The 9,503-nt window shown below is 36.3% G+C and overlaps 1 protein-coding gene across 1 annotated transcript in view; it reads right to left on the bottom strand.

The window, feature by feature from the left end:
* Positions 1 to 459: 459 nt before the first annotated feature.
* The window catches only part of HTRA3 (HtrA serine peptidase 3), a 148,119-nt gene continuing 139,075 nt past the window's right edge, over positions 460 to 9,503 (bottom strand). Inside the window, exons 8-9 of the mRNA XM_053704174.1 lie at positions 8,299 to 8,394; positions 460 to 6,969 (exon numbers count right to left, since the gene is read on the bottom strand). Coding sequence (XP_053560149.1) covers positions 6,804 to 6,969; positions 8,299 to 8,394 — 262 coding nt within the window. The 3' untranslated portion in view covers positions 460 to 6,803. The remainder of the gene's footprint in view (positions 6,970 to 8,298; positions 8,395 to 9,503) is intronic.

Genomic DNA, 9,503 nt, shown 5'->3' with positions numbered 1-9,503 from the left:
CCAGTTAGCGTCTGAGTGAAAGCCAGAACAGAGTTTTAAATTCTATGGGGAGAGGCACTTAGCATGGCCGTGCTATCTAACCTCCAGATGTTAGCGTGCCTGAGGCTTTTACTTGAGCAAAAAAGAATAGGAGTGATATTGACTTAACTTGAGCAGTGTTAGTGCTCAATAGAGCTAATATTTTTGTGCTGTTGGCCATTGTTTGTATTTCCCTAGTGTTTTTCACTAATGCAACAACCTAGACTAGTAAATAAAAGCATTACCATTTGCCATATGAGAAATTTTTTTAATACTATAAAAAAAAACAATTTTTAATTGTTAATTAATCAATGTTGTGTTTTCTTAATTCTGCTGCACAATTACACAAGTGTGCATATTTTATTAATGTAAGTAGATAACCTGTGTTATTTCAGATCAAGGGCTCAGTTTCAGAAAGAAAAGAAAAGAAACTAAAACGAATTTTATACATAAACTTTATTTTTTCTGCAGAAATATTTACAGTACAAGTAAATACATATTATTAGTTCTGTCAGACACATAACACGCAGGCCTTATTCATGTAGTGATAACAACACAGATTTCTCTACTTGCACAAAATATAAAATTGCTTACTACTTTTTTTTTACCTTTTTAATCTATATAAGGCATTAATTCTATAAGAATCGTTTGATATTTATCAGATTTATTAGATTCTGATATTTTCAAATGCCTACTGTCAAAAACATTTATTTTCATTTATAAACCTATGTAAACTATTAGAAAATCAACAAATGTGCTGTGTGCTAAATTATTGGTTTCTTGGGAAGCTAAATTAATAGTAACTTATAAAATATTGTGAAATAGTTCTCAATATACAAAGTAACAGCACCTACCAATATCATTGAGATGTCTGACAGAACCATATTTTGTGACCAGCTTTTGCTAAGGTAAACCATTATTTTGTCAAATAATTTGGGTTACATCAAGAGATACCATGAACTATTAAAGGTGAGTGAAACCATTACATGCACTTACTTACCCTTAAAGGGGCATAAAAGTCTTCTTAGCTTCTTGAATAAGCAGCAAATGCACCACTACTGTATCTAACACTTTTCACAGCAGTCCATATGTAGCCATCCATATTGCAGCTAGATATGTGTGTAAGACACAGGACTGTGCATTTGGAGGGCAGAGGAAAGGAAGGAAATGGTGCTTTGAAGCGTTCACAAAAAGTTAAGGATACATTTTCAACTTTGGCATATTTTAAAGACTAAGGGACCTTTTTATTAATGTGTGAGCGGACATGATCCGATATTGTGGATCATGTCCACCGCACATCGATAAATGCCGACAGCATACACAATCTGCATTTTTCTGTGTCTATTTTTCTCCCCAGCCTTGCCGGTTTTGTACCTTTTCCTGCTATCTTTACAGCGGTTGTAGCTGTTCACTTTTTAATTGCTACTCTAATAAAGATTTACCGTTTTAAGATATCCTCAGCAGTGCCTGCATTTCTTCATTTTCCTGCACCTACATAGTGGCTGGGTTTCGCCACTGCTACGGCACTCCGTTGGCTCCCTATGGAAAGACTACACTGAAACCGGCGTCACTTCCGGTTGTCTTGCCGAGTCCGCAGACGCTGCCAGGAACGCCGCACTCTCGTGTCTTTCATCAATCTGCATTTATCACTGCACCAGCAGTTCTTGTGAACTGCTGGTTTAACGCCACCCCCTGCAGATTAGCGGCCAATCGGCCCCAGCAGGGGGTGTGAATCAACTCGATCGTATTGTTTGTCCGCTGTCTCAGAGCAGGCGGACAGGTTATGAAGCAGCGGTCTTTAGACCGTTGCTTCATAACTTGTGTTTCTTACGAGCTTGAAGGCTCGCCAGAAACACGGGGCTTGAAATAGCCTGAAAAAAATGAACTTAATTTTTTGCGTGCATGTATTCCCTTATAGAAATCAATGGAGAGAAAAAAAGTGGCAAAAAAAACCCTTATACCCAAGATCAGACAAGTGCCATTGCATTTTCACATTTTCCATAGAAGTCAATGGAGAAAAAAAATTGTTGGAAAAAAAACCCATTGCGCAAACAATAAAGCATATTCGCATTAGAAAATGTGAAATATTTACAGTAAATACAAAGTTAAAATCTTTATTAAAAATGAATATTGCATAAATATGTTTTATCATGTTTTCATATACTTAATGGCAAAGGGATATAATGCACTTATATATGTGTACATATATATTAATGTTTTTATATGTGTAATACATTAATATATATGTACACACACACATATATATATATACATACAAATACATCTTTAGAAATGTATATGTCTCAATGTTAAAGCCATTTGCCTGCCTTAAGTCCTTATAACTCTTTTGTGCAATATTATTTTTAAATCATTTTTTATTAGATTGTGTTATTAGGAGTGTAACTGTACTTTATAATGTATTTTTGAAGTGTTGTGTGCAACTTTTTTCTTTCGGAAAACAGTTGACCACAGCACTGAGATTGCCTTAAAGGGACATTAAACACTAAATACATGCTAGATAGAATGATGCATTCAAAGAAAAGATTAGTCCATGACTAACATGTAGATGTATTTTTTAAAGTTTCATTAGTTGTTTAAAAAGTGACAAAATAAGTGTAAAGTTTTAGTGTCTATAAAACACTGGGAGCTGCCATGTTGTAACTTGTGTTACCTTCTCTGTTGTGGCCAATTAGGGTCAGTTATAAATAGGTCACTAGAGTGTGCAGCCAATGGTTGTGCTGGATTTAACAGGGTTCTGCACTTCCATTTCTAACAGGAACTGAAAAGCTCACAATTTCAGAATGGCATTACAGACACAGAGGACAAAATAAATAATGAAAGTATATTGCAGAGTTGTTTTATATATATAATTTATCATTTTATGTTACCATCTCAAAGTGTTTAATGTCCCTTTAAGGATTGAAGCTCCACTTGTAATATCAGAAAAATGAAAATGGCTTGCAAAAACACGATTGCGCTAGCGCAAAACCGTTTGCTCCTCACGTGTAATCTAACCCTTAAATGGATATTCCCACGATGGTGCATCCGTGTTTGAATTACAAAATAAAATGCTTTAAATAAGTTCCCTTTATTGTGAAGCTGACCTAACCCATATCCTTGGCAGGTTGTGCAATTGAGCTAAGCCAAATTCATTAGGTCTAACTCCCTAAAAAATGCCTAGGGATACTATGTGTTAATTCAGAGGGAATGTGCATCTTTTCAGAGAGAAAATGGTGGTTTAAGTTCCAGGCCATGCGTCTGTGCTCACCTCCCCCTCACTATACGTTATAGAACCAATTTATAACATCAATATATATGCACACACTTCATAAACTACTTTCCTACATTATAGTTTTATTTTAAACATTTGTAATATATTTTCATTAAAATATGACTTTGTTGTAAAATGTACTCTATAAATATATTACACATTTCGCCCCCATTTGCCTTTGCACTGGATGCCAATCAGATCTCAGACAAAGGGGTCTATTTAACAAATATCTGTCCGACATGATCGATCAGCGGATCATGTCCGACAGACATCGCTGAATAAGGAGTTCAGCATTGCACCAGCTGCTCTTGCGAACTGCTGGTGCAACGCCGCCCCCTGCAGATTCAAGGCCAATCGACTGCTAGCAGGGGGTGTCAATCAACCCAATCGTATTTCATCGGGTAGATTTCCCGCGATCTCTGTCCGCCTCCTCAGAGCAGGCGGACAGGTTATGGAGCAACAGTCTGAAGACTCACCAGAAACACGGCCCTTCAAGCTCCATACAGAGCTTGATAAATGGGCCCCATAGGCATGATCTGAAGCACAAAGACCGCAGCAGCATGCATCAGACCAGCATATGTGTAGAGTTAAACTTCCAGAATCTCTGCAGACGAAGCGCATATGCTTCCCAGAGATGACGAGAGATAGTTATGATGTCATCTTTATCATTATCTACGTATACTATCCTGCAATATTAGCCTCTTACTAAAGCAAGATTACGGCAGCTAAATTCAGTGCAAGGTCTGGCCTAATGTGTGTGTTAAAAGTCACAAGAGCCTACTTCAATACCTGGCTTTGAAATTAACCACCAGAAAAAAAAGTTAAACGGGGAGACTATTAATACAATGCAAGACATATTTAAAAAATAAAATGTATAAAATACATTTTGATGTGTATAATCCTGAAATAAAGGGACACTGAACCCACATTTTTTCATTCATGATTCAGAGCATGCAATTTTATGCAACTTTCTAATTTACTCCTATTATCAATTTTATTTGTTCTCTTGGTATCTTTATTTGAAAAAGCAGGAATGTAAACTTACAAGCCAGTCCATTTTTGGTTCAGAACCCTGGATAGCACTTGCTGATTGGTGGCTACATTTAATAGGAGTAAAAAAAAAATGTCTTAAAACTCCATGCTCTATCTGAATCATGAAAGAAAAAAATTTGTATTCTGTATCCCTTTAAGTCATAATATTAGCGTCCGTTAAAAACATTTTATAAACTGTTCCCTGGAATGTCTAAGAGAATAGAGCAATATGATGCTGAATCTCAATAACAACAGAATGTTTGATGATGCCCAACTGTAAATTCATATATTGAAAACAAAATCTGTTCTACAAATCTACAGCTCATTGAAAAAAAGTCAGAAGTTGGTAACCAAAATACCTCATCAAACAAGGAATAGTAAACTTTCATACATTCGCCTGAAACCTAAGTTAAGGAGCAGCAGTAACAAGACCGCTCCTCCTTAACATGTCCGCCACCTTTTAGGTGCCGGACAGCAATCATCCTGATCCGATTGGGATGATTGACACCCCCTGCTAGCGGCGGATTGGCTGCGAATGTGCAGGGGGCGCCATTGCACAAGCATTTCACCAGAAATGCTTGTGCAATGATAAATGCCGGCAGCGTATGCTGTCGGCATTCAACGCAGTAGGGCGGACATGATTTGCTAGAATCATGGCCACGCGACATATGATAAATCTACCCCATTGTGCCATATACAAAATAGAAGATTTATAACATTTCAAATATTTGTTTTTTCATAAATCATAAGTGATGCATAATCCTTTACTGCTGCAGTACAGAAATATGTATGCAAAAATAGCTGTGATGTAAGGCACAACGTACAGCTGGACCTCTGGACAAAGTAAGACTATTTTAGAAAAACAAATAAGGGAGACTAGCACTAAACCGAGCATATGTTAGAGAATGAAGTCAACATTTTAAAAGCTTAGATATATTTTCCCTAAAAGGTATTTTATGTTATTTAAATATACATCCTTTGTAGATAATTAAAAAAGAGTAGATTTCCAAATATTTGATATAAAAAGACTGATTCATAATAAATGTAATAGTACATTATGGATGAATATTAGTGATTCCAGGGCACCTCTTGGCTCTATAAGCACTTTCTCACCACAAGCTTAAAGGGATATTAAACACTAAATACATGTTAGAAGCTGACATACTTGCACATTTGCAGTAACTCTCCTTCAGATCAGTGTTACCTAGGTTACAATATGGCACCACACATGATTAGAGGGTGGTGCATGAAATTGATTTAGTGTTTTAGTTTAAAAGGGACACTGTAGTCAAGTTTGTTTCTTTGTAAAAACTAACAGAAGGCATTTCAAAACATTTTCCTCTCCACCAATAAATAGTGTTAGGTTTGAACCATAGTGGTACAAAACCAAAACTGTAGTATTTGTTTAAATTTAAGTACATTTTACATAAAGGACAAATGAAGACAGTGAAACTGCATAACCAACAAATGCATAAAAAAATGGCATTGCAATCACACTGAATTTCAAATGAGTAGTAGATTTTTTGACAAATTTCAATTTCCTTTCCTTTTCCTGTCCCCTATATTGTGTGACAGCCATCAGCCAATCGCAGACTCATGTGCACATAAAACACTGCACAATGGAGGTAAACTGGAAAAAAAAATTTAAATTGCATGCTCTTTCAGAATCATAATTTTGACTTCACAGTCCCTTTAATTAACATTCCACTTTGACATAAAAATATTTTTGACGTGTAAATGCTGCCTTTACTATACAAGATAACATTTTTAATGTCCCCTTAATTTGAATAAAGCACCCCATGTTTAACAACTGCAAGTTTCCATATGATTTTTAAGTATACATATTTTGATTACAGATGAAGTGCAATTAGTTTGTGTGTAACTATGGAATAACTCCTAAATCTATATTTTTTTCATTAAATTTATATTTTTAAGTACCATTTACATATTGCAAGTATACTTTTTCATATATAATTTTTCTTTTGGTATTCGCTTAAGGATACACATTTACAGCAGATTTTTTTATTGTGTTCCTCAATTGTCTTTATGTCCGTAACACATCAAGATATTTATTTTAAAACTGGCCTGCAGGTTTTTATACACTATTACAAACAGTACTGTCATGGTTCAAGAAATGAGGTCTAATCCAAATTGGAAAAAAAGACTCATTTGGACATATGATTAAAAAGGAGGTATTGTTAAGCTTTTGAATTCATTAAAGATATAACAACTGCATTTATGTTGAGAAGAAATTGAAACATACTTTTTCATAATACAAACAAAGTTACTCTGAAAGTAGTAAAGCAAGTTTGGAAACAGAATAACATTTGGAAGTTGGAAAAATGAACTTAATCTTCAACAAAAGCTGTACTGAATGTTTTCCAAGTGCATTTATGTGATTTCCAAACTCATTACTTCTGTTTTACGCTAGTGATGATGTCTTAAAGAACATTGTTCCAATTTGGAAGTCTTGTTTTTTTAGTTACATGGAAACTTCAGGTTCTATGTTAAAAAGAAGGTCATCATTTCCTCTTCGAACTTCAAGTAATAAAGGCGATTCGTTCATCACTGCTTCATGCAGATCACTAGAAGTGATTAGTGGACGTCCATTGACTTTCACAATGATATCACCATCTTTTATTCCACCTCTGTAGAAGAACATAAAACAACTTAATGTTCTTAAAGTTCTACATTCCACGAAGCCACTGAAGATGTTTATTTTGTCTTTTTGTTTATCTAACAAATATTGTATTTAGGCGGGGAAGGTGACAGAAAAATAAAGAGGTTTCTTGTGACTTTTGAGTTCCTCATTCACTGAATCCACAAGTCAAGGTGACAGAATAGAATAGAAGAAAGGGAAAAGTCATGTGAAGGGGTTGATAAAGAGAAAGAGAAAAACAGACAGATACGGTAGTTAAGGAGAAAAAGGCACCTGCCAAAATTCACTTTAATTCCTCTACTGTCTGTCTATAATTATCCTTATTGTTCCTATGCTATTCTATGAAGTTTATTCAATAATAAATGGAAATATGAGCTACTTACCTCCCAACACAGAGTCAATCTCTAAGCTGTGTGGGGAGGTGTGGTAGTAGTTTAGAAAGGAGATCTTTGGCACTAGGTGGAGTTGGGATAGGGTGGAGTTTGGATAGTCCTGCAGACTGCTCCCAGATTGCTCTATATCAGAAACTGAGTTATATATATATTGAAAACAGTGTGAGGAACAGTGGGACATAGATCCCAAACCTGTGAAAATCCCTCAAAGTATTAGGCATTTGGAAACTTTCACAATTAAATTAGAGAGACAGAAGAGGTCTTTTAGTGATTTTACCCACTGACAGAAATAAGGTACAAAAGAGGGAGTGGGGTGTTTAAGATAAATATACCTCTTACAATTTATACTAAGACTATGAGGCCCATTTATCAAGCTCCGTATGGAGCTTGAGGGCCCGTGTTTCTGGCGAGTCTTCAGACTCGCCAGAAACAGCAGTTATGAAGCAGCGGTCTAAAGACCGCGGCTCCATAACCCTGACCGCCTGCTCTGATGAGGCGGACAGAGATCGCCACAATTCAACCCGATTGAGTACGATCGGATTGATTGACACCCCCTGCTGGCGGCCGATTGGCCGCGAGTCTAAAGGGGGCGGCGTTGCACCAGCAGCTCTTGTGAGCTGCTGGTGCAATGCTGAATATGGAGAGCGTATTGCTCTCCGCATTCAGCGAGGTCTTGAGGACCTGAGCCGCACTGTCGGATCAGGTCCGCAAGACCTTTGATAAATAGGCCTCTCAATGTTCTTCTATTTTCTAATGCCAATTGCTAAACAAGACAGCATAATGTGTGCCATTGTATGTATTTCTGACATTCTATCTGCTAAATCTTGTAATATTTATATATGTAAAAAATTCTAGGAGCTAAGCTTTATATTTGTTATATATGTTCCATTATAAAAAGCAGATACATTTATTTTGCTGTGACATACCTCTCAGATGGGGAATTTGGAATTATTTCATGAACATAAATTCCACTGGTAACATCAGGAAAGTCAGGATGGTTCAGTTTTAATTCTTCAACAAGACTAAAATAAAATTGAAAATAAAAATATGTCTTACTTTAAAATAGCAGAACAAATGTTACTTGATGATTAAACTTAACATTTTAAAGGAAATTAAACACAAAATAAATGCTAGCTATAATCATGCATTCAAAATTAGCATTAAAATTATTTACATATTACTATTTAAAAATATTGTATATATTTAAAAAACAAAATAAGTGTAAAGTTTTAGTATCTATAAAGTAATGGGTTCCGCCACTTTGTAAACTAAGTATGCTTAGGTTTAAAAAACGGTTTCCTGTAATTTAGGGAGAATTATAAATCAGAGTATTAATCTCAGTATTTAATATCTCCTTTGAATGTTTCTATTCAACAAACGTTATCATTTGCATATTCAAATGTAACATATAAATATTGAATTCAAATGGTGATTCCCGTAGACCTACATTAAAGTCTATCGGCTAGATTTGGAGTTTTGTCGGTAACGACCTGAAAAACTAACGCCGGCTTTTTTCTGGCCGCACCATAAAAATAACTCTGGTATTGAGAGTCCACATAAAGGCTGCGTTAGGCTCCAAAAAAGGAGCGTAGAGCATTTTTAACGCAGCTTCAACTCTCGATACCAGAGTTGCTTACACAAGCGGCCAGCCTCAAAAACGTGCTCGTGCACGATTCTCCCATAGGAAACAATGGGGCTGTTTGAGCTGGAAAAAAAACCTAACACCTGCAAAAAAGCCGTGTTCAGCTCCTAACGCAGCCCCATTGTTTGCTATGGGGAAACACTTCCTACGTCTGCACCTAACACTCTAACATGTACCCCGAGTCTAAACACCCCTAACCTTACATTTATTAACCCCTAATCTGCCGCCCCCGCTATTGCTGACCCCTGTATATTATTTTTAACCCCTAATCTGCCGCTCCATAAACCGCCGCTACTTACATTATCCCTATGTACCCCTAATCTGCTGCCCTAACATCGCCGACCCCTATATTATATTTATTAACCCCTAATCTGCCCCCCACAACGTCGCCTCCATCTGCCTACACTTATTAACCCCTAATCTGCCGACCGGACCTGAGCGCTACTATAATAAAGTTATTAACCCCTAATCCGCCTCACTAACCCTATA

Source organism: Bombina bombina, chromosome 2 (assembly GCF_027579735.1).
Source record: "Bombina bombina isolate aBomBom1 chromosome 2, aBomBom1.pri, whole genome shotgun sequence".
In the NCBI taxonomy this organism is placed as follows: Eukaryota; Metazoa; Chordata; class Amphibia; order Anura; family Bombinatoridae; genus Bombina; species Bombina bombina.
Note: the sequence above shows the minus strand (reverse complement) of the source record. Positions and strands in the feature narration are given on the sequence as shown.